We start from the raw sequence: 25,910 nt of genomic DNA on the forward strand, positions 1-25,910 counted from the left end.
CAACTGATTGTCTCACTCATTACGTTTTTCCTCTCAAGGCTTTAAGATTGTTACCTCTGCTCCTCTCCAAGTTTTCCTACTGAAGTCAAGCTGGCTTCCATCCTATGCTCTCCTTACCCCTCAACTCCATATTTACATTCTATCCCTGGAATTTTACAACAGTGGGCAATTATTTATCATGGGAGGAGAGAGGCAAGAGTGAAAAGCCAGTTCAGGCCAGTGTACTCCCAACCCTTTTGTCCATGATCACTACAAGAATGATGCTTATATGTAACTTGCCATCAAGAGTCTTTATCATGCTTTTAAATATTTACAAAAGATTTTATTGATGTCATATTGTAAATATTAATGTTTTAAAATAAAACTCTTATGTCACTTTTAAAGCATCCAAAGGAATCTAAATGGCATATTGATTTGAGAACCACCATTATCTGTTTCAAAATAATAAACAAACTCTCCCTGAACAGTTAGAATTTCACATCATTCCCTTTTCTTCTCTAACTCCTTCATTCCATTTCCCCCACAGAATTTTAAATAATATATTACTATGTTAAAAAATCTTTTATTGAGATTGGTTCAAGATGGTGGAGTAGAAGGACGTGCACTCACTCCCTCTTGTGAGAGTGCCAGAATCACAACTAACTGCTGAACAGTCATCGACAGGAAGACACTAGAACTTACCAAAAAATATACCCCACATGCAAAGACAAGGGAGAAGCTACAATGAGATGGTAGGGGGTGGTGCAATCACAATAAAATCATATCCCATAACTGCTGGATGGGTGACTCACAAAGTGGCGCACAATTACACCACAGAAGTCCACCCACTGGAGTGAAGGTTCTGAGCCCCACATTAGGCTTCCCAACCTCGGGGTCCAGCAACAGGAGGAGGAATTCCCAGAGAACCAGCCTTTGAAGGCTAGCAGGATTTGACTGCAGGACTTCAACAGCACCAGGAGAAATAGAGACTCCACTCTTGGAGGGCACACATAAAGTAGTGTGCGCATTGGGACCCAGGGGAAGGAGCAGTGACCCCATAGGAGACTGAACCAGACCTACCTGCTAGTGTTGGAGGGTCTCCTGCAGAGGCAGAGGGTGGCTGTGGCTCACCGTGAGGACAAGGACACTGGCAGCAGAAGTTCTGGGAAGTACTCCTTGCTGTGAGCCCTCCCAGAGTCCACCATTAGCCCCACCAAAGAGCCCAGGTAGACTCCAGTGTTGGGTCACCTCAGGACAAACAACCAACAGGGAGGGAACCCAGCCCCACCCATCAGCAGACAAGCAGATTAAAGTTTTACTGATTTCTGCCCACCAGAGCAACACCCAGCTCTACCCACCACCAGTCCCTCCCATCAGGAAGTTTGCACAAGCCTCTTAGATAGCCTCATCCACCAGAGGGCAGACAGCAGAAGCAAGAAGAACTACAATCCTGCAGCCTGTGGAATGAAAACCACTTTCACAGAAAGATAGACAAAATGAAAGGGCAGAGGACTCTGTACCAGTTGAAGGAACAAGATAAAACCCCAGAAAAACAACTAAATGAAGTGGAGATAGGCAACCTTCCAGAAAAAGAGTTTAGAATAATCATAGTGAAGATGGTCCAGGACCTCGGAAAAAGAATGGAGGCAAAGATCGAGAGGATGCAAGAAATGTTTAACACAGACCTAGAAGAATTAAAGAACAAACACCTAGAAGAATTAAAGAACAAACAAACAGAGATGAACAATACAATAACTGAAATGAAAAATACACTAGAAGGAATCAATACCAGAATACTGAGGCAGAAGAATGGATAATTGCCCTAGAAGACAGAATGGTGGAATACACTGCTGCTGAACAGAATAAAGAAAAACGAATGAAAAGAAATGAAGAGAGCTTAAGAGACATCTGGGATAACATTAAATGCACCAATTCACATTATAGGAGTCCCTGAAGGAGAAGAGAGAGAGAAAGGACCCAAGAAATTATTTGAAGAGATTAAAGTCGAAAACTCCCTAACATGGGAAAGGAAATAGCCACCCAAGTCCAAGAAGCGCAGAGAGTCCCAGGCAGGAGAAACATGCCGAGACACACAGTAATCTAATTGACAAAAATTAAGGCAGAGAAAAATTATTAAAAGCAACAAGGGAAAAACAACAAATAACATACAAGGGAACTCCCTTATGGTTAACAGCTGATTTTTCAGTAGAAACTCTACAAGCCAGAAGGGAGTGACACGATATATTTAAAGTGATGAAAGGGAGGAAACTACAACCCAGATTACTCTACCCGGCAAGGATCTCATTCAGATTTGATGGACAAGTCAAAAGCTTTACAGATAAGCAAAAGCTAAGAGAATTCAGCACCACCAAACCAGCTCTACAACAAATGCTAAGGGAACTTCTCTAACTGGGAAACACAAGAAGAGAAAAGGACCTACAAAAACAAGCTCAAAACAATTAATAAAATGGAAATAGGAACATACATATCTATAACTACCTTGAATGTGAACGGATTAAATGCTCCAACCAAAAGACACAGGCTTGCTGAAGGGATACAAAAACAAGGCCCATATATATGCTGTCTGCAAGAGACCCACTTCAGGCCTAGGAACACATACAGACTGAAAGTGAGGGGATGGAAAAAGATACTCTATGAAATGGAAATCAAAAGAAAGCTGGAGTAGCAATACTCATGTCAGATAAAATAGACTTTAAAATAAAGAATGTTATAAGAAAGAAGAAAGGACACGACATAATGATCAAGGGTTCAACCCATGAAGAAGATATAACAATTATAAATATATATGCACCCAACATAGGAGCACCTCAATACATACGGCAAATGCTAACAGCTATAAAAGAGGAAATCAATAGTAACACAGTAACAGTGAGGGACTTTAACTCCCCACTTACACCAATGGACAGGTCATCCAGACAGAAAATTAATAAGGAATCGCAGCTTTAAATGACACAATAGACCAGATAGATTTAATTAATATTTATAGGACATTCCATCTGAAAACAGCAGATTACACTTTCTTCTCAAGTGCACATGGCACATTCTCCGGGTTAGATTATATCTTGGGTCACAAATCAAGCCTTGGTAAATTTAAGAAAATTAAAATCATATCAAGCATCTTTTCTGACCACAACACTATGAGATTAGAAATAAATTACAGGGTAAAATAACATAAACAACACAAACACATGGAGGCTAAACAATATGTTACTGAATAACCAAGAGATCACTGAAGAACTCAAAGAAGAAATCAAAAAATACCTAGAGTCAAAATGACAATGAAAACACGACAATCCAAAACCTATGGGATGCAGCAAAAACAGTTCTAAGAGGGAAGTTTATAGTAATATAATCCTACCTCAAGGAACAAGAAAAATCTCAAATAAACAATCTAAGCTTATGCCTAAAAGAAGTAGAGAAAGAAGAACAAACAAAACCCAAAGTTAGTAGAAGGAAAGAAATCATAAAGATCAGAGCAGAAATAAATGAAATAGAAACAAAGAAAACAATAGCAAAGATCAATAAAACTAAAAGCTGGTTCTTTGAGAAAATAAACAAAATTGATAAACCTTTAGCCAAGCTCATCAAGAAAAAGAGGGAGAGGACTCAAATCAATAAAATTAGAAATGAAAAAGAAGTTACAACGGACACCGCAGAAATACAAAGCATCCTAAGAGACTACTACAAGCAACTCTTTGCAAATAATATGGACAACCTGGAAGAAATGGACAAATTCTTAGAAATGCATAACCTTCCAAGACTGAACCAGGAAGAAATAGAAAATATGAACAGACCAATCACAAGTAATGAAATTGAAAATGTGATTAAAAATCTTCCAATAAACAAAAGTCCAGGACCAGATGGCTTCACAGGTGAATTCTATCAAACATTTAGAGAAGAGTTAACACCCATCCTTCTCAAATGCTTCCAAAAAATTGCAGAGGAAGGAACACTCCCACACTCATTCTATGAGGCCACCATCACACTCATATCAAAACCAGGCAGAGATACTACAAAAAAAGAAAATTACAGACCAGTATCAATGATGAATACAGATACAAAACTCCTCAACAAAATACTAGCAAACAGAATCCAACAACACTTAAAAAGGATCATACACCATGGTTATGTAGGATTTGTCCCAGAGTTGCCAAGGATTCTTCATATACACAAATCAATCAATGTGATACACCATATTAACAAACTGAAGAATAAAAACCGTATGATCATATCAACAGATGCAGAAAAAGCTTTTGACAAAATTCAACACCAATTTATGATAAAAACTCTCCAGAGAGTGGGCATAGAGGGAACCCACTTCAACATAGTAAAGGCCATATATGACAAAACCACAGCAACACATCATTCTCAATGGTGAAAAACTGAAACCACTTCCTCTAAGATCTGTAACAAGACAAGGATGTCCACTCTTGCCACTATTATTCAACATAGTTCTGGAAGTCCTAGCCTCAGCAATCAGAGAAGAGAAAGAAATAAAAGGAATACAAATTGGAAAAGAAGTGAAACTGTCACTGTTTGCAGATGACATGATACTATACATAGAGAATCCTAAAGATGCCACCAGTAAATTACTAGAGCTAGTCAATGAATTTGGTAAAGTTGCAGGATACAAAATTAATGCACAGAAATCTCTTGCATTCCTATACACTAACAATGAAAGATCAGAAAGAGAAATCAGGGAAATAATCCATTCACCACTGCAACAAAAAAATAAAATATCTTGGAATAAACCTACTTAAGGAGGTAAAAGACCTGTACTCAGAAAACTATAAGACACTGTTGAAAGCAATCAAAGATGACACAAACAGATGGAGAAATATACCATGTTCTTGGATTAGAATAATCAATATTGTGAAAATGATTATATTACCCAAAGTAATCTACAGATTCAATGCAATCCCTATCAAATTACCAATGGCATTTTTTACAGAACTAGAAAAAATCTTAAAATCTGTATGGAGACAAAAATTACCCCAAATAGCCAAAGCAATCTTGAGGGAAAAAAACAGAGCTGGAGGAATCAGACTCCCTGACTTCAGACTATACTATAAGGCTACAGTACAATATGATACTGGCACAAAAACAGAAATATAGATCAATGGAACAGGATAGAAAGCACAGAGATAAACCCACGCACCGATGGTCAACTGATCTATGACAAAGGAGGCAAGGATATACAATGGAGAAAAGACAGTCTCTTCAATAAGTGGTGCTGGGAAAACTGGACAGCTACATGTAAAAGAATGAAATTAGAACACTCCCTAACACCATACACAAAAATAAATTCAAAATGGATTAAAGACCGAAATATAAGACTGGATTCTATAAAACTCTTAGAGGGAAACATAGGCAGAACACTCTGTGACATAAATCACAGCAAGATCTTTTTTGACCCACCTCCTAGAGTAATGGAAATAAAAACAAAAATAAACAAATGGGACCAAATGAAACTTAAAAGTTTTTGCACAGCAAAGGAAACTATAAACAAGACAAAAAGACAACCCTCAAAATGGGAGAAAATATTTGCCAACAAATCAATGGACAAAAGATTAATCTCCAAAATATATAAACAGCTCATGCAGCTCAATATTAAAAAAACAAACAACCCAATCCAAAAATGGGCAGAAGACCTAAATAGACATTTCTCCAAAGAAGACATGCAGATGGCCATGAGGCACATTAAAAGCTGCTCAACATCACTAATTAGTAGAGAAATGCAAATCAAAACTACTATGAGGTATCACCTCACACTGATTAGAATGGGCATCATCAGAAAATCTACAAACAACAAATGCTGGAGAGGGTGTGGAGAAAAGGGAACCCTCTTGCACTGTTGGTGGGAATGTAAATTGATATAGCCCCTTTGCAGAACAGTATGGAGGTTCCTTAAGAGACTAAAAATAGAATTACCATATGACCCAGCAACCCCACTACTGGGCCTATATCCCCAGAGAAAACCATAATTCAAAAAGATACATGCATCCCAGTGTTCATTGAAGAAGTATTTACAATAGCCAGGTCATGGAAGCAGCATAAATTTGTCTGCCCATCAACAGACGAATGGAAAAAGAAGATATGGTATATATATACAATGGAATATTCCTCAGCCATAAAAAGGAACGTAATTGGGTCATTTCTAGAGATGTGGGTGGACCTAGAGACTGTCACACAGAGTGAAGTAAGTCAGAGAGAGAAAAACAAATATTGTATATTAAACGCATATATGTGGAATCTAGGAAAACGATACAGATGAACCGGTTTGCAAGGCAGAAATAGAGACGCAGATGTAGAGAACATACGTATGGACACCAAAGGGGGAAAGTGGTGGTGGTGGAATGAATTGGGAGATTGGGATTGACGTATATACACAAAATAGATAACTAATAAAAAATAGCTTTTAAAAAAGTCTTCACTGCTCACCATCTTAACAAATTGAATTTTTGATTGAGTTATTTATTATCAATATCAATAATGCACAACTGATGAAGACATAAAGGTACTGTAAAATTTCTTCAATATATATTAATCATAAGAAGTAAAATAAATAAATAAAAGCTTTTAGAAACATATTCTTTAACTAGAATAGAAAGGTAGAAGAGTGAGATAATTAACCAAGAATCATAGGCACACTCACCTATTTGACAATCTGTGAATTCAGATAGTACCAACTCAAATCCAACCAACTTAGTCATTCCTCAGTATCCACAGGGATTGGTTCCAGGACCACTCCCTGTCCCACCCTGCCCTGTGGATATCAAAATCCATCGATGCTCAGGTCCCTTATATAAAATGGCATAGAATTTGCATATAACCTACATACATCGTCCTGTGTACTTTAAAAGATGTCTTGATTATTTATAATACCTAATACAATGTCAATGCTATGTAAATAGTTGCTGGTTTGCAGTAAATTTAAGTCTTGCTTTTTGGAACTTTCTGGAATTTTTTCCAAATATTTTCTATCCGTGCCTGGTTGAATCAGCAGATGCAGAACCCATGGACACAGAGGGCTGGCTGAACTGCATTTCAAATTTTATGTCAAGTCCTTGGAAAGTCCTTGTACACCCCAATGTATACAGAGAGCTGTGGTCTGGGCAGTGTGATTCACAGAACAAATGGTCTATCAAGACATGTGGGAATGTCTGCAAAAGTAATGGAAGGAGGGGAGCACTTCCAGATGGTGGAGTGAAGACTTTGTTTTCTGAGGGGTCACGTATAATGGAAGTGTTTTAAAGAAAAATGGAACATGTCCATCTTGTGATGCAGTCCGTAAGGACAGAGAAATAGGGTGCAGTGAGTATGGGTGACAGGAAAAGCTGACAGCACGGAGAAGATCTGGAAGCAACACGAGGCTAATGAAGCTTTGGGATTCACGGGTTTGCTGAGCAGCCATTGCAGTGTTGCTGAATTTGTAATCCCTGCTGCCTCTGATGAAAAATACCACATGGCCAAGGAAATCCATATTTCATACTAATGGACATTATGTATATATTTTTAATGGAATGTCTTGAAATTCTCTCATTACCCATAAGTTCTTGCATGTCCTCAACTCAAATCTTTAATAATTTAAAAAATTATTTTCACTGCACTCTTGGATACTGTGGAAACTTTATGCATGCCAGGTTTTCTTAGCTGTGTCACAGAGCCTCTTTAGTAAATGTGAAATCACACCCTTTTTCAAGTTTGGCAAATCACTTCTTAGCCCCAGGGCAGGACAAATAGAGTCAGTGTGGAACCACATAGCTGATTAGTCATGTAGTGGAGTAACTGACAATAAGGCGGAAAAATGTCTTATGAGGATTGTCTTCGTGTTTCTAGCTGTTTAAAGACACTCTGTTTGCCATAGACTACTAACATAAAAATGAAAGTCCCTAAGCCCTATTAGTTATTATGTCAAAGGGAGTGAATCAGTACACTTGGTTTCCATGGTTATCATGGTAGTAATATTACCTTAAAAAGAAAAGAGTTGTCATCATCTGATTTCATCCAAATGAGGATTACATTTATTTTGTTTGAAATCCCTCTTTAAGTATAATATCTCTCACACCCTCATGGTTCCTTCATGTGTCTTCCTTCATTGATATAGTGCTACAAGGTGCCAGGTACAAAAATCACCAACATGGTCCTTGCTCTCAAGCAGGTCACATTCTAGCTGGGAAGATAACACCTCACCACCTAGTTGTACAGATCAGATTTGGAAATCTTTATACCCTCCAAATGTCTTTCACTAACAGAGTTTTGAAAAAATCAGGCAAGAACTACTTTTTACCACTTCAGAATTTTTCAAGTTTTTTAAAACTAATACATACTAAAGAAGCCCCTTTGGTTTCTTTAGTCAGAAGAGATAGTGTTTAAATAAAATATCTTGTCTCTCTTTTAAAGAATAATTCATAAAATTATTCTAATGAGCTCCATGTACGCAATAGCTATTTTACGTCAATTTGAAAAACTAGATCTCTTTTAAAAAAAGCGGGAGGAATGGGAGTAAATAAACAAGATTTTTTTTTCACGTTCAAAGGCATGCCTTGTTAACTATGAAAGGGCAGCTCTCTGGAGGCAGAAGCAAAGAGAGCAATCAGCCAGAGAACAGGATGGGCAAGCCCCAGGGGTTCCAGTCTAGAAGCCCTTCTTTATCGGCCTAGGTGGTCCACACACACTTAGTGACACTTACCTGTGCCCGCCCTTTGTGGCTGAAAACCATAGAACCTGGGAGAGGAAGGAGGTACTAATCAAATAACCACACAAATATATAAATTCAAAATATGACAAACGCGATACAGGAAAAGTCTTGGGACTTTGACATGGGGATATGATCTACCATGGGTAGATGATCTTTAAAATAGGAAATAATGGCTTGATTTTTTACGTGAGTTGAAAAACAATGCCAAAGGCCTTTTTATCGAGCTAATGGAGATTCTTCTAAAGAACTTGAACCTCAATCCACACATGCAAGACTGTGATCTTCACTACAATGATTTCCTGCTTTCCTACAGGCATTGAGGAAACGGCATGATGGGTGCCTGATAAAGTAGGATTTTACATCTCTCTATCACACAGAAGGAAGGAAGCCCAGCCTCAGCACTGAGTCGCCAAGTTGCAGAAGTAGCTCTGAAGCCCAGGATCGCTTTTCTGCGTAAGCGGAGGCCGAAGGGCCAGCACAGCGGCCTCCACCCGTCATCACTTCCTCTCTCTACCACGATTCCTTCCACCTGCTAATAAATCATCTTGCCTTCTCTTTTTCTTTGACCCAATGGCTACAGGGTCAGAAGCCTCCTCTCTCTGCACTCTTTCCTTCGGGAAAGGTTTTCTCAAAACGTTAACATCACCACGGTAGAAACGCTTCCTAAGTCTTCATCTTGGGGCCTAGACCCCTTCCCGGAGCTCAGGTGCAGGACAAGCACACATTTCCATATCCTGCCAGCACCTCAGACTCATTCCAGCTGCAAAGTGATCCCCTTCAGTATCTCCCAGACTGGCTTCCCTCCTCTTTTCTCTTTTTCAGGAACCCCAAACCCCTACTCACCTCAGTCAAAACCTCAGACACCTTCACCTTCTCTTTCTTGCTCTAAACTGGGGGTGCTCCAACTTGAGTGTGTCTTTAAATCACCCAGATGGTGGCTCCGCCTCCAGGTTCTGATTCACTGAGTCCGTCTGAGGCCTGGCCTGAGTGTTTGCCTGTCCACCAAGTGCCCAGAAGATGCTGCTACTGCTGGGAGAACTAGTGCCCTACCTCGCCGTCGTCACTAGGGACAACTGCATCATTTTTCTGGTGGCGTCTTCACAATTATTCCCACAGACTCCCTCTTTATTATCTCACCAGGGTATCCCAGCTGGGGTCCCTGGTGCCTCCACCCCAACCATGCTGTACCTGCAGACCCAGGAATAGCTTCAGAAAATGCTGCTTCACTTCCTCCTCTCTCCACATCCTTCAAGACATCCCCACCGCATGGAGAATATATTCCAGACTCCTTCATGTGACATCAGAGGCTCCCCATGACTTGACCCCAAACTCCTTCTGCAATCTTGTCTTCTACTTCATCCCAGTAGAGTCTCTCTGCTCCAAGCATAACATTCTGTTCCCCCAAATGCTTTGTTCTATTTCCACCTCTTTCATAATGGTGTAGAGCATTTGGGACCAAATCCCAAGCATTCCACTTCCTAGGTGTGCAATCGTCATGCCAGTCAGTTATCACAGAGGGCCTCAGAGTCTTCATCTTCAAGGTTCCAGGTGATCCCTCCTAGCAGGGATGGCATAAGATTGACGAGAAGTTGCATTCAACACATTATCACAGAGCCCTAGACAAAATAGCTGAACAACATTTCATGATATTTATGTATAGGTTTAATAATATGTACAAAATATGTGTTGTCTGTATGAGATAGCCCGGGGCTATAGAACTTCTCATAGAAAAGGTTTCTCTGACTGAAGTTATCAGTGCTGTTGAAAGTTGAACTCTGAAATCAATAGCCATCCATTCATCCTACAAGCCTGTTTCTCAAATCAACAAATTCAAGAACCTCTTCCCAATGGTAATTGAATTGGTAAGTGTGTCTGTGCCTTGAATAGTCAAATGTCATTTGTTTTATTCTTAGTTAAGTCGATGTAACAGCCTTGATAGGACTGAGGTTTTCACTGTCCGTCTTAAAGAAGCCAAGACATGTCCTTATTACATCAAATGGACGGTTATCAGCATTATCTCATGATTGCTTATGTGAAGTTCTAAATTTGCAAAATAAAATTACATTCTTTTGCTATTTTTCAATCTAATCTTCCCTTTGGAAAAAAAAATGTTTTAAAGTAATTTTCTTGTATTGTTTTAGGCTTACCTCCAATTCCTTCAGCTTCCAGAGCAGGCTTTGCAGAATTTTCCATGAGAGAACGCATGAGGGAGAAATTACAAGCTGCAAGGGTGAGAGAAACCACAGGAATATTTTGTTCAGTGCTGATTGCAATGCTTCTGGTCTTGTCTAGCTTGCTTTGTTTGCTCAAAACTGCATGGATTTGTATACCGTTAAATTTGTTTTTCATGTTCTAAATGTTAATGCAGTATTTAATATTGGCACAGATGAAAATTATACTTAAGAAGAATTTAACATCCTTTTTCTAAATCATTGTTCTTATCTCTTAAAGAAGTATAACGTGTATTTTTTACGATTTATTTTTCTCCTAAGATGGTGACCAAGATTTTCATAGCATCACTGACATGATGTAGCAATAATTTTCTGTTCGACTTTTTAGTCCAAAGCAGAAAGTGCATTGCTGCAGGAAATTCCCACCCCTTGGCCCAGGCGCTTACGACGTCCCAGTGAGAAAGAATTGGAGACTGAATTTGGCACAGAGGTGAGAAATGGGCCATCCCTACTTTGCGATCAAGGACAGTGAAGCGGAATATAAATTCTCCAGCAAAAGTTCTAGAACAGAGCTATGCACAGAGGAGGTGTTAAATGCTTATTATTAATAATAATAGCTACTATTTATAGAGTGCTACTCGGTGCCAGGCATTTTGCCAAGTCTGCCCCATGTTATCACATGCCCTTATCCCAACATGCCTATGAGGTGGGTACTATTATTTCCATTCACATTTGATATATGAGGTTCAGAGGGGCTGCAAAGCTATCCCCAGGTCACAGAGCATGTACGTGGATGAGTCAGGATTTGACCCCAGCTCTATCTCATTCCCAGTCTGTCTCAAGGGTCAGTGTTGCTGGGTCCATGGATCTTGCTGGGAAACAGAGAAAGAGATGAGAATAGAATCTGATCGTGGGGACCTTGAGTGTTACACTAAGGAGCACTGACTGTTTTTCATAAGCAGTGGAAAGCAATTGACAATAGGATCGGGAGGTGGTTTGAATGCACTGGGTTGATTTTTGTTTGAATCTGAGATGCTGGTGAGGCATCACAGCATGTATTCCTCTGGAGATGCACATAGAGGAAGGGACCTGGGCCTGGAGAAACAGAGTTTGGAAGCGTTTCTACTGTGGTCAGTTTTGAGAGTGCCTTTGCTTCCTGAGGGAAAGAAGACTGAATGAAGACAGTCTTACACTTGGAGAAAAACTGACAGTAAAAGCCCATGAAGCAGAGTGGAAACCAGTAAAAGATAGAAAGACATAGCAGGGATGTTGCTGAAGGACAAGCATGTAAGAGGGTAAAAGAAGGAACAGAAAGAACAGAGCAAATGGCTCAATGAAGTGTTTGCAAGTCTAATCCAATGGTTTGTTGTTGATGATGATGGGTTTGGTTGTTTTCAAAGTCTGTGCTTTAGGGATATTTCTGAAACACAACCACTGATTTCTTAGATGATGCCTTTTCTTTTTCTATGATGAGATGCTACAAATTTTTACCTATATTCATCCCAAACAAGCCAGAGATTGCATGATTACAAGGAAAGTTGCCGCCTTCCTCATAGGTTGTTGGAACACTCAGTCAGTCCCCTAAAAAGGCTTTATGACAATTTGCTACTCCATTCTACTGAGGACACATTTCTTGTTCTTTAATTCCAATTTATTTTCTTCCATAAGAGCCATAATTGTAAGAGCCATAATTCTAAAATATTGGAAAAGAAAGAAAAAGTCCCTGAAATCCCATCGTGATGACACAAACACTTTGATTGTTTCAGCAGGTGTGTGAGTCTCAGCTTCTGGTCAAGTGGGCTAAGTGATAGGAGGGTCTGGTCTCCTATATCCAGCCTTGTCTGTACCTTCTGATGGATAATCATTTCACACAGTCATGGTAGTTTTCACTTGTCCATGGGCCATGAATATGATATCCAAATCAAGTTGGAAGTTTTAGAGGTAAAAATGTACTCCCTTTGTCCATAGGGTATTTATTTCTCCTTGTGAGCAGGACCTTGACCTGTATGTCTGTCATAGTCTATCTCCCCTAAGAGCCATTCTGTGGATTTGAGGCAAACATCAACTGCCTTGCCCTTAGACCTGATCTCAGATTGCTAATGGAACATACCATTCACAAGCACATTTCTTCATGTATACGCCTCAACCCAGAAGGAATATCTAAAAAGTGGTCCATTTATATCCTATGGAGCAAAGAGCAAAGCACACGAAGAATCCAGATGCTGGACCTCAGCTGCCCAGCATTCAGTGCTGGCAATCTCACACACTAGCTGTGTGACATTGGACATGTAACTTATCTACTCTCTGGACCCCATGTTCCACCTCTGTAAAATAGGGATACTACTAGAACCCAATTCTTGGTATTGTTTTGAGGATTAAATGATCTCATACATGCTACAGCGTTTCAGACAGCACCTGACACATGGTAAGCCCTCTCTCTGTAAGTGTTAGCTAGTGTTAGAGGCTGTAGGGTCAGAGTGAAAAGGAGAAACCAGTTGGGAATATGGTGGAGAATCCAAATTATCAACACAAACCTGTGCTTAACTCTTGTTTGCCTTTCTATTTACTTTATACTCAGCAGACTTGTGATAAGAGAACAAAGCCAAACACAAATCTCTAAGAACATGTCAACATCAAAGTGGAAATAACACAGAACTTTTGACTACTTGGTCTCCACTAGACACGACCATAATGTCTTTATTTTCTGGGCCTGGTTCTCTGTTCCAGGAGACCCAAGTTCTGATCCCTTGACACACTCTACCTGTTGCCCAGCCAGCATCTACAGCAGACTCCTTCCTGCCAGGTGCCCACTGGGCTCTGAATACACAGGGATGTCAGTCACAGCCTACTCTCAAGGATCCCAGTAGGGATGACAGGCAGGTTATCAGACAATGGAAGTACAGGATGATTAAGTTCTGTGGTGGGTGCTATTAGGAGCTCATAGAAAGAGCACTTGGCTCCAGCCTTGGAGTCAGGTTATGTAAAATTTGAGGAGTCTTGGCTTAGGCAATGGTTTCTTATCTCTGACTCCAAAACACAAGTGGCAAAAGAATAAATAGATACACTGGACTTCATCAAAATTAAACATTTCTGAGCTTCAAAGAAGCCATCAAGAAAGTGAAAAGACAACACACAGAATGGGAGAGATTATTTGGAAATCATATATCTTGATTAATATCATGACTGATATCAAGAATGTATAAAAATCTGAGGTATCTGCAAGACAGTCCAGATTAGGATGTCTTTTAAGGAATTAAAAACATTGATTAGCAGTCTAGAAGAGAGATCAGGGCTAGAACTAGTATATTTTGTAATTATGGTATGGTAAAAGTAATGAGACTTGATATTGCCTAGTTCAAGCTAGAAGAGGGCCATAGAGCCTTCTTGGAGGATACAACAAATTCAAGGGTGAGAAAGAATTCCTAGCTGGACACATGCACGTATCATGATAGGCATTCAAGTTGAAATTAAATGTCATTATTACTCTAAGATTATATAAAGATATTATAGATAGTAGTTCTTTAAAATTTAATTCTGCACACTCAATCCTTTTAAATATATTTAATAGCTTTTAATATGCTAGTATAATTTACTTTTAAATATTTTTAGATTTTAATAAAAATTAAATTACAAGCTTTTTGATCAAGTCCATAAATATCATAATAAAACTGTCAATATTACAATAAAAGACACCAATGAATTTGTATTTTCGGAATTTAATAGCCTCTATGCCAAGCAAGTATAGAAAGGGATGGGAAGAAACAAAAAGAATAAAGTACTAATCTCCACATACACATATTTGCCACATGGAATTTAACCTACTTATTTCTTTTTCTAAACGGCTAGTGTTTCTGCCTGGTCTTGTGTTTTAGTATCATCATCTTTACAGTTCTCTAAAACCCAAGGCTTGCCTACACACAGAGTCAAGCTTCTCTTCTCTCTTATTGGTTGACCCCTTGGCTTGTTTTCATGCTGTCAAACATATCAGTCTCCCTCATGGGCTATCGGAGGTGGGGGATTCTGAGGCAGGCAGGAGCAGAATGGCATCCTCAGTAGTGAACAAGAAAGCTTTAGCCCTGTTTTATGAGAAGACTAAACTTGGAAGATCCTTAGAAAGTCTTCCTGATCCAGCACTGGAACCTGATCTTTAGTCTACGCTAATTTTTTCAGTTGTTTCTCCTTACACTAAGTAATACCCATCTGCTTCTTTCCTCATCTTCAAAAGCACCATTTAAAATTCTGGAATTTACCAAGACAAATAATAACTCTTGGCATTGCACTGTGAAATTTATTCATTAGCATGCCTTCAACTTCTATATAATTGAGTATTAGTACATAACTACTTAACCTTATACTGCAAAATGAGAAAATGGAGGAAAAGCATAGAATTTTACATAAATTGGAAGTGTATGTATTCTCTTGCTAGTATGATAGATTATACCCAACTGATGTCCTCATTTTTATTCTGGCCATTGCTGGACATCTAGCTGCATTTAGGTTAAATTTTATAGCACCTTATCTTAGCTGTTCCAAGTATTTCTAGCTTTCATCACAGAGGTGTCTCTGGATAAATGCCTGAGGAGACTCAGTCAGCCATTCTGAGATTTACACAAAACTGAAAGGCCAGGGCCTGGGGCAGCCCTTGCCCACTTGGACTTATTTATAATCAAACATCATTGATACTTTTCATCATAGACTGTTTGGAAATGATGCTCTGTGAGCTGGATAATCTATTGATCTATAGGATGAAAGAACACTTTTCCTTTTCATGTTTATTGACTATAAAATTTTATATTTGTTTAGTCTTGAGAGAGACAGAGCTGAGTAAGAAAATATTCAGCCACGTTAACACTCAAATATATTTGAAATTTGTAAACATTTCATTCCTTAGAAATGGTGAGATGCATCAATGGTCCGAAGATAAGACTTTTGAAGGTTAATGCTTGTTTTAGAACATCCTTAGTTTCTTGATTTAAATGGTGTCTCTATCATTTTTTTCTACTCGTATAGCCAGGTAGAGAGGTACAAAGGACTCAACAAGAAGATGACTCCCAAGGTTTTTCAAGAGTAAAATTCCATGATTCTGTGCGAAAAATCAAGTCTAAACCCCCGGTGAGAAATCCTATCTTTTTAAATCATGTTTGTTTTAAATCATGCATTCTTTAAATCATGTATTTTGTTGATTTGTTTGTTTTTCAAAAATATTCAATGAGAAATGACTATACACACAAGCTGACTCCTATTGCATGGAGTATGCAAGAAAATGTATGAGAAATGATTCCTACTTTTGAAATCCTAGAATCATGTGCAGAGATTAGAATACTGCCTACCTCGGGGAAGGGAAATGCATGGGAAGGCAGGAAATGTTCATGATAAGACTACTTGTTCAGCCATGAAGTTGCACCAGCTTTTACTATGGGGAAAAAGGGGGATACTAACTCAAGAAGAATTAAAACAAACTCCCCAAAATGACCTTTTTTTATATAAAAATGTTTAACAAACGCTGTATTGCTCAAAATTAAAAGTATCTCAGCATTGGCCTATAAAACATTGAATCCACTTTTTTGCATTTTAATCATCTTTTCTAAAGCATTTACTGATATAAATAATGTATTTATGTGCTTGTAGGAAGGTAAATAATTGCTGATTTATAAAAAAAGTAACCATTAAAGTTACTTAACTAAGGAGGCCTGTTGCATCTGTTAAAGTTCACACTACCTTCAACAAAGGTAATATGCTTAGGAGGCCTAGAATGTGCCTGATGCTCTTAGCATCCAGCCAGCTGTCAGTGAACCGTGCAGAGCTTATCTCAGTTTAGATAATCCCAAATTTTATTGCTTGCTGCTTCTCTGTAGGTTCCGCCTGGCTTCCCTTCTGCTGAGGAAGCTTATAACTTCTTTACTTTCAACTTTGATCCCGAACCAGAGGAATCAGAGGAAAAACCAAAAGCAAAAAGTAGGGATGGAACTAATCAAGAGGAGGAGGAAGGAGAGGAAGAAGAGTCACCTGTGCAAGAAGGAGTAAACAAAATGGTATTTAGTATTAGGATGGTAATGAGGAGAGGGATGATGATGGTGATGATGGTATTGGTGATGATGGTATTGGTGATGATGGGGATGATGATCGTGACGATGGTAATGGTGATGATGATGGTGACGATGATGGTGACGATGATTGTGATGATATCCTAGCCAGGAAGAAAGTGGCTGGGAACAAACTCACCACCACCACACAGAACAACTCATCCATGTCCTATCTGAAAGCAATAAGAATACCAGATTCACATTACTTTCTTAGCCCTTGATTTTACCCCATAATCTGGGGACTAAGAACCTTAATTAAATCTGTCCATCTTTCTCTTGTGGGATAAAAAAAGCATAGCAACATGGTTTACAGATTTTTCTTGTTAGACTCCACACAAGGATTAGTATTCATTTCATATACAAAATGTTTACCTCTCCAAGGCAAATGAAACCTATCTCTCTCTCTCTCCCCACAACCTTACAGGTGAGCAGGTTTTTGTGCCCCATGCCACACCCAAGCTACAACTCAGACTCTGTAATTGTGGGTGGGATGTCTGAAAGCAAAGAAAACATTCTATTAAAAATGGGCAGAGGACTCGAATAGCCATGTCTCCAAGGAAGATATACAAAGGGCCAATAAGTACATGAAAAGATGCTTAACAGCACTAATCATTAGGGAAACTCAAATCAAAAGCACAATAATATACCACTTTACACAGATTAGAGTGACTATTATAAGATAGATGATAGATAGATAGATAGATAGATAGATGAAGGAAGGGAGGGAAGGAGGGAGGCAGGAAGGAAGGAAAAGTGCTGGCAAGTATGTAGAGAAACTTGTGCATTGCTGATGGTGATGCAAAGTGGTACAGCTGCTGTGGAAAAAGCCTATTTCTGAGGTTCCTCAGAAATTGAAACATAGAACTAACTACCATACAATCCAGCAATACCCAAAAGAACTGAAAGCGGACACTCAAACAGATATTTGTACACTCGTGTTGATAGAAGCATTATTTACAATAGCCAGAAAGGAAGGAAATTCTGACATATGCTAAACATGGATGAACCTTGAAGACATTATGCTAAGTGAAATAAGCTGGTTACAAAAGGACAAATATTGTGTGATTCCACTTTTGTGAGGTACCTAGAGTTGTCAAGTTCATGGAGAAAGACAGTACAATGGTGGTTGCCAGGGACTGGAGGAGGGGGAAACAGGGAGATATTGTTTAATGGAGACAGAGTTTCAGCTGGGGAAGATGAAAAAGTTCTGGAGATGGATGGTGACATTGGTTGTACGACAATGTAAATGTACTTAATGCCATAGAACTGCACATTTAAATGTGGTTAACATGATAAATTTCATGTTACTTATATTTTACCACACTAAAAAACAGAAAGGAAAACACACCAGAATGTTTCAGCATTTGCACAGTTGGCCTATTTCTGTGCTTAATTTTTAGTCACCTCCCTTGAAAAATGACTCCCAGAAATGGAATTTCTTACCTAGGTCTATGATAGCTTGGGAATACTTCAGCGTGCTCTATAATAATTGTTTTACAAATTTATATTCAGCTAGTTCTGGCTCAGGATGTCTCATGAGGTTGCAGACAAGGTGGCCAAGGCTGCATTCATCTGAAGGCTTGACTGAGTTGGGAGGGTTTGCTTCCAAGGTGGCTCACCCATCTGCCCAGCAAGTGCTGGTTGTTGGCAGGAGACCTCAGTTCAGACCTTCCTGTAAAGCTGCCTGAGTGCCCTCATGACATGACAGCTGGTTTCCCCAAAGCAAGTGATCCGAGAGGAAGCAAGGAGGAAGCCAGGATGCCTTTTATGACCTAGTATCAGACTCTACATAACCGAACTCATATTCTACTCATAGAAGCAAGTCACTAAGTACGGCCCACATAGAAAGGGAGGAGTATCAGACTCCACTTTTGGAAGGCAGGACTATGAACAAATCTGTGGGCTTCTTAAATCAGGACACCTCTCTCCCAAAGCCACTTCTCCTTCCTTTTGCATTTTTTTCTCCATGGAATTTCTGTTTCTAAAACTGCCCTTTTGAATCATGCATACTTTGAAGCTCCTCCCCTGTAGCCTGTAGTCCAGGCTCTGGTCTGCCCAGACACTTTTTTAGTATTTTCATACTCAGAGTGGGTTTAGCCTTTCTGGTGGAGGTTTTGGACCATCTGCAGGCCCCATCACTTGCTTCCCTCTTCTGTCTTCTCTGCAGTTTTCTCAGCCTGTATTTGCCCAAAGCAGAGATGGGGCACGAGCAAGAAAGACCACATACTATTATTAGCGGATATTTCTCTTTTCACTTTGTTGAAGTTTTTGGTGTTCTCTGTCTTCAATTTATGCTGAGAGCTTGGTTACCATGTAGATTTACTTTACCCTTATTATTGTTTTGCATATTTGTGGAGGAAATAGTAGGAGGCAGGAAGCTAGGCTACTGCCATTGTCTTCAGCTACCTGACAGCCTCCACAGGATTTTTTTTGCAGATTCAGTTCCCTGACCAGGGATTGAATCAAACCCATGCCACCTGCAGTGGAAGTGCAGAGTCCTACCTACTGGACGGCCAGGGAATTCCCTCTCCACGGGATTTTATGTTCCTCATAAATGGATGTCAAGTTTAAACTTTAAAAAGAACAACAGAAGGAAAAAGAAAAGAAGGAGGGGAAAAAAGAGGGAAAAGGAGAAGAAGGAGGAGGAGGAAAAAGAAAAGGAAAAAATGTTTGGAAAATATTCAAACTAAATTAACATACTTCAGCTGACAATTTGTAATTACAGGTCCTGTGCTTAGAATTTTTACGTGCATTATTTAATTTTATTCTCACAAAACCCTAAGAGGTAAAATCTATTAATACCCCAGTCTTACAACTGAGAAAACTGAGGATCAGAAGGGGAGGTAAGTTCCCCACAGTCACCCAGGCAGCATGGGGTGAAGCTGAGATTCAAGCCCAGGCAGTCTAAGCAGAGTGTGTGGACCCCATGCTTGGTGCATTTGCCCTGGGGTCAGTGCTAGATGGAAGGTAAAAAAGCTGCATAACTCATGAACCCAAGCTCTTTGAGTAACTGTGGAAGAGCAGGCACCCTCAAAGGAGGCCACAGTCATTGAGATTTCACTTGCTTTGCTTTGCACATCTCTTCTGACCTCAGTGCATTCTGATTTTTCCAAGTATGTGGAATAGCGAAAAAAACAAAGCTTATTAAATATGAAAGGCCATATAGTTTTATGCTTTCATTTAGAAAAAGATAAAAGGAAAAGGTAACTTTATTGTAGGATAAGTTGTTTGGTGCATTTAATATCACTGATTATTTTTGCAAGTAAATTAATTATTTTTGCCTGATTCTTTCTTGCTGTGTTTTTTTTGTTGTTGTTGTTTTTGCGGTACGCGGGCCTCTCACTGTTGTGGCCTCTCCCACTGCGGAGCACAGGCTCTGGACGCACAGGCTCAGCGGCCATGGCTCATGGGCCCAGCCGCTCTGCGGCACATGGGATCTTCCCGGACCGGGGCGCGAACCCGTGTCCCCTGCATCGGCAGGCGGACTCTCAACCGCTGCGCCACCAGGGAATCCCTCTTGCTGTTTTTTAATGATATGCAGGACGAGGAAGAGCTGCTCGATGGCGGGGATGCTGAGCACCTCCTACTAGGCTTAGATCACGCGGCTGAAGATTTTGTGGCAGTCAGACCTGCGGATTATGAAAGTGTCCACATTCGTCTGCAGATGGAAAAAGAACTCCTGTTCATACCCAGCATGTTGACAGGTACTTGCTCTCTTTATTGCCCTGCTCAACTTAGGCATCTTCATTTGCCTTCACATGAAATGTGGCTGCTGTATAAGGATGCCTGATTTCCACAGCTGATCCCAATTTCTAATCTGATTTCATAATCAAGAAATATGTTCAGACAAAAAAATATAGAACATGGGAAAATATCCATTCAACAACACTTATCAATAGACTAGCAAAAGAAATATGAGGATGCTATGGGAACCCCTCCACCAAATCCATGACCAGTCCTGGGGCTGAGAGTGTGTGAGACTCTGTGATTCAGGCTATGAAAAGGAAAAACTCAGTTGTATCCTCTACTTACACTCAACACTTCTAGAACAATTCAGTGACCAGATGTGTGGGTTTCTTCCCACAGCAACCAATTGTCCAACACCAGCTAGGTGTCCTACAATTGAATTCTGACAGTGTCTACCTGGGGTTAGCGCAGAACCCACAGATTTAGGGCTCAGTCCCACAAGACTTCCCCCTACCTCCCATGCCAACCCTAGGTATTGGGTCACCAGGTTACCCACAGCTCTATTTGACTCTACTACAATGAGATGGTTCCATGCCACCATCTTCAGGTTGAATAATTTGCTACAACAGCACGTAGAACTCAAGGAAACACTTACTTATATTTACTGGTCTATTATACACTAAAGAAAATGATAGTGGATGCAGATGAAGACATGCATAGGGCGAGGTATGAGGGAAAGCTTCCATGCCCTCTCCAGGCACACAACCTCCCAGCACCTCCATGCATTCACCAACCAGGAAGCTCTCTAAACCCCTTCAGTGAGGATTGTTACGGAGGCTTCAATTATGTAGGCATGATTGATTACATCATGGCCACTGGTGATGGATTCTCTCTCTAGACCCTCTCCTGTCCCAGAGGTAGGGATAGAGGGAGGCAGATGCTGAAAGCCCCAGCCCTCTGCTCACATGCTTGGTTTCCCTGGCCACCAGCACCCATCCTGACAGGAGCCCCAGCCACCTGTCATCTCATTAGCATACAGGAGACAATTACCACTCCAGAGATTCCAGGGGTTTGAAGAGCTGTGTGCCAGGAAGCCGGCTGGCCAAGCTTCCTCCTCCATGGGGAAATGGCCAGGCTACTGAAGCCGGGACCATCTGACTGATTCCCACGTACATCTCCTTTCTTCCTCTCTTTCCTGGGTCTCTCTTTGCTCTTTTTTTCCCCTGGAATTTCCTTTCCTCCTGAGAGTTCCTGAGGGATCCCCCCAGTTCCAGTGAGTCCTGCAGGAGCGCACCCCTCAGGCTGGGAAGGAGGCCTGAGCTTATCTTACTTGGAAGTTGGATTTCTTTTCATTTGTCCTGTTCTATTTAAGTTCCAATTAAATACTGAGCCAAAAGCAAATTATTGTTTCTTTTTGAGAGGTCATTTTGAATCAACTATGTTCAGAGTATCATAATTTGTTGGACATCCCAAGTTTCTTTTTCAAGTAGGTAGCTGGCAAAAGTAACCAAGGGTTTTAACTTTGCAATAATAATAATAGTAATAATAATAGTGAATTCATTCTGTGCATTGATTCCACCTGGTACTTTTCCAAATGCTTGATGTGTATCAACGAACGTGCCTCACCCACCCACCAGGGCTGGAGAAGTGACTTTTTGTCATGCCCATTTTACAGATGAAGAAGTAGAAGCTCAGAGGAGTTAGGGATCTGGCCCAAGACCATGAAGCTAGTAAAGCAAGGCAGGTTTCCGATCTAGGTGACCTGCTCCAGAGGCCACCCACGTGCACATGCATCCTGATGCTTCTACGGGGAGAGAGGCATTGCAGCAGCCTCAGCCAAGGAGGAGCTTTGTCACTTGGGTTTTTGCTCAGAGGACTCACTGTTAGGCCTCTCCCTGGATCCCACCTGAGTTGGGGATGGAGGTTAGACCCCAGGGGCTGTCTCAGACTGGGCCGACCGGGCCAGAAACTGGGAGTCGGTAGAGGCAGTGGAAGAGGCTTAGGGAATCCTGGTTGCACTGCACTTGCTCTGAGCAGGGAATCAGGGCCTCCATTCCGTGGAAGCGACCCCACGACCAAGCACACAGACCCAGCTCTTCCTTCCTGAGGTATGACCTTGAGCATGTTCCTCTATTCTCAGGTGCCTCACCTGAAGACAGGAGACAATGAAACTACCCTTCAAGGTGACTCGGGGCATTTATTTTTATTTTGAGCATTGAGGAAATAATATGAGTGAAGTGCCTATGTTGCGACTAGCACTTAGCAGGGGATCAAAAATAAGAACTTCTATTACTGTTGCTGTTTTCCTGTTACTGTTTAGAGAATGGTCTCCAAAGCAGAGCGAGTTCATCCCAGGGGTATAGGAAAAAAACATCAAGACTTCTACTTAACATTTATTATTATTAATAATTAACATTATAATAATAATAATAATAATTAATTAATAATAATTAATTTATTATTAATAATAATTAATTATTAACATTATTATTATTAATCTCATCCTTTCCTAATTTAATTTTGTTTGTGCCATAGTGCATACATAATAAATAAACATACATATAATGAGCAAGTGCCCAAAAATGTTTCGATGAAAAGTTTTGAAGACCATTGGACTAGTGGTGGACTGATGTTTAGACTTGTGGATAGATTAGGTGGGGGACAGAAAAAACGGTAAAGCAATAGTTTACTCCACATTTTCTAAGGACCCAGAGATAGGTTTTCCTAGGAATACTGGTATTAGTTGTTTTTTGTGGACGGGTTTGGGATGCAGAGTGTCCAAATGGCCACATGCTGGAAAATTAGCAGATTCAGGGATTTGGGGTGTTTTAGAGTGAGATAATTATAAAACAAAAACAAGTCTCCACCTTTCATTGTTCATTGCCAAATTACATCCTGACCTTCATGTCAGCATCTGCCAGCTTCTCCTCTAGCCCACTCTGCTGAAAAAGCAGGCCCAGATGTCTTTTTGGAATTGTGGATCTGCTCAGTCACTCCCTGGCACAAGGTCTTCAGTGATCCCACCCCCTTGACCAGAACCCAAGCTCCTCTGAGACGTGCAGGGCTCTCCCGCCTCTCCCTCCTGCCCTCTGCTGACGTTATCTCCAGGCACTGCTCCTGCCCTCGGCACCACTGCATTCTGGGTGTTTCTGTTTCCCACCCAGCACAGGCTGTTCCCTTGGGCAGACACACTTGCTTGTCCCATCACCAGCTCTTTCCTTCTCAATCTTCAGGCGTCAGTGCAAATGGAAAAGCCTTTTTTCACCTCTCCATCTCAAGCCTATCCCCTTCCCACCTTGCATTATTATCACAGGTGTTCTTTTCTTCACCATTCTCTGAAGTCATCTTGTTCCATCCTTTGTTGGCTGTTGCTGCCTGTCGCTCCCACTGACCCCAAGGAGCCTCCTGAGCACCGGGCACAGGGAAGCTGTCAGCAAAGATCTGATCTATGAACAGATCAAAGAGTGAGGGAGTAAATGAAGTCACGTTGACTCAAGTGAACTTTTTAATTTACAAAGCACTTCCTCATACTTTACTTCATTTAATTCTCCCAAGACCCCCAAGAAATAGATATTACAGTCACTTTTGTATGGAAGGAAAGAGTTCAAAGAAGCATCTGGTCCAAAGTCACTCCACTGATGAGCCCAGGAGCAGCTCCTCTGATTTGGGTACCACAGTCCTCGCAGAGTGTGAGGCCACGCGGGCGAGTTAGGTGTAGAATTATTTCATGATTCTCCAGCATGATACTGCGGGTAAACACATTCATCTTTCCCTTGGTCCTGCTTCTAGAAATCGGTTTGGAGCATTTGCAGTTTCCAAGAACATAAATAAAATCTCCAGTGGTGGTTTTCATTCACCAAATTGCAGTTTGAAATGTTCAGGTTGGCACTAATGAGGCTTGTATTTATTTATGAACTGTCTAGTGCCTACGTATAAAAAGCTTCCTGAGAATGTGCAGCCCAGGTACCCGGAAGACGAAGGCCTTTACATCGGGGCAAGACTGGAGGTGCCGAGAACCAACCAGAACATCATGGAGAACAGGTTGCTGATGCAGGAGCCCGTAAGCTCTCAGCCCTGCTGCCTCACTGTAGCCCAGGAGGGATTCATGGATGCTCTTTATCCTATGGGCCATCACTGCAGCGTGGTACTCATTTCCTCCTGAGAGCGTCTGCACAGATATTCATTCTTTTTTTTTTTTTAATTTGTCCTCAATATGTTTAGTGGCCCTCAAACATCACACCCTCTCCTCTGCTCAAATCCCATCTTCTGCAAGCTGGAGTCAGGCTCCTCCTGTTAAATCAGATATTGGTAACCTTTTCCCAATTCACAGAAATTTTTAATTGTCCAAAGATAGAATGTTCTCAATTGTTTTTCTCCTTGGTTGCCTTTCTTAAATTTTTGACAAATAGAAAATACATTTTTCTTAAACAATCCTTTAATTTTTTTCTTAAACTTTTTTTGAGGAGAGAAGGTTGAAAACTATATCTTAAATTAATTCTGGGGGCATTAGTGAAAACTCAATTTCTAATGGAAACAGACTTTAAAATATTTACTGGGCAGGGGGAAGGTGCATGAAATACGTATGTTGACAGAGAATTTCCCTGCAAACGCTGTTTATTTTGTAAACCATTTTCTGTCCCTCTGCTTGATCCCCAGGGGAGGAGATGGTTTGGAGATGATGGAAGAATCTTAGCGCTGCCAAACCCCATCAAGCCATTTCCTTCAAGACCACCCATGCTGACACAGGAGCAAGACATTAAGGCAGAACTCAAAACACTGTATAAAAAGGTAAACCTCCCTCCCCATTTTTAATACATAAATTTGCTTGAACGTGCTTTGCTTTTTGAATAGCTTGGAATGATGAATTTGCAACATTCTATTTTGACTTTTTCTTTATAATTTACTATCTTACACATGCAAAACAAACAGCAGGCATATTATATAAGAGTGAGTCTCCTGCCCTCACCAAATCCCTTCTTAAACAAGGAATGAGTTTCCCAGGTAGGAATGGCTAGGTCAGCGTCTTTATTCACATATCCAGGTTAGCTGCCCTGATATTTTTTTCTTTTCTCTCTGTAACATCTCACGTATACTGCAGGATTATTTCCCCCTCATTTTCTCTTTATTATATAACTGGAGATTTTCTATCCTCGCAAATCCTTTTTATGGTATGTTCCTCAGCTCTGGTACCACGCTGCCTGATTTGAGTCCTGGCCCTGTCACTCACTGGGCGAACTTGGCTCTCCCCCTCTCTGTGCTGCGATTTCT

At 40.5% G+C, this 25,910-nt stretch overlaps 1 protein-coding gene across 1 annotated transcript in view; it reads left to right on the forward strand.

Moving 5' to 3' along the window:
- Positions 1-25,910, forward strand: part of CC2D2A (coiled-coil and C2 domain containing 2A) — a 131,177-nt gene that overhangs the window by 15,477 nt on the left and 89,790 nt on the right. The window contains exons 4-10 of the mRNA XM_079707442.1: positions 10,843-10,931; positions 11,261-11,362; positions 15,883-15,984; positions 16,728-16,904; positions 20,497-20,659; positions 24,566-24,702; positions 25,299-25,430. Of these exons, the coding sequence (XP_079563568.1) occupies positions 10,843-10,931; positions 11,261-11,362; positions 15,883-15,984; positions 16,728-16,904; positions 20,497-20,659; positions 24,566-24,702; positions 25,299-25,430 (902 nt within the window). The remainder of the gene's footprint in view (positions 1-10,842; positions 10,932-11,260; positions 11,363-15,882; positions 15,985-16,727; positions 16,905-20,496; positions 20,660-24,565; positions 24,703-25,298; positions 25,431-25,910) is intronic.

This window comes from Hyperoodon ampullatus (assembly GCF_949752795.1).
Source record: "Hyperoodon ampullatus genome assembly, chromosome: 1".
Classification (NCBI taxonomy): domain Eukaryota; kingdom Metazoa; phylum Chordata; class Mammalia; order Artiodactyla; family Ziphiidae; genus Hyperoodon; species Hyperoodon ampullatus.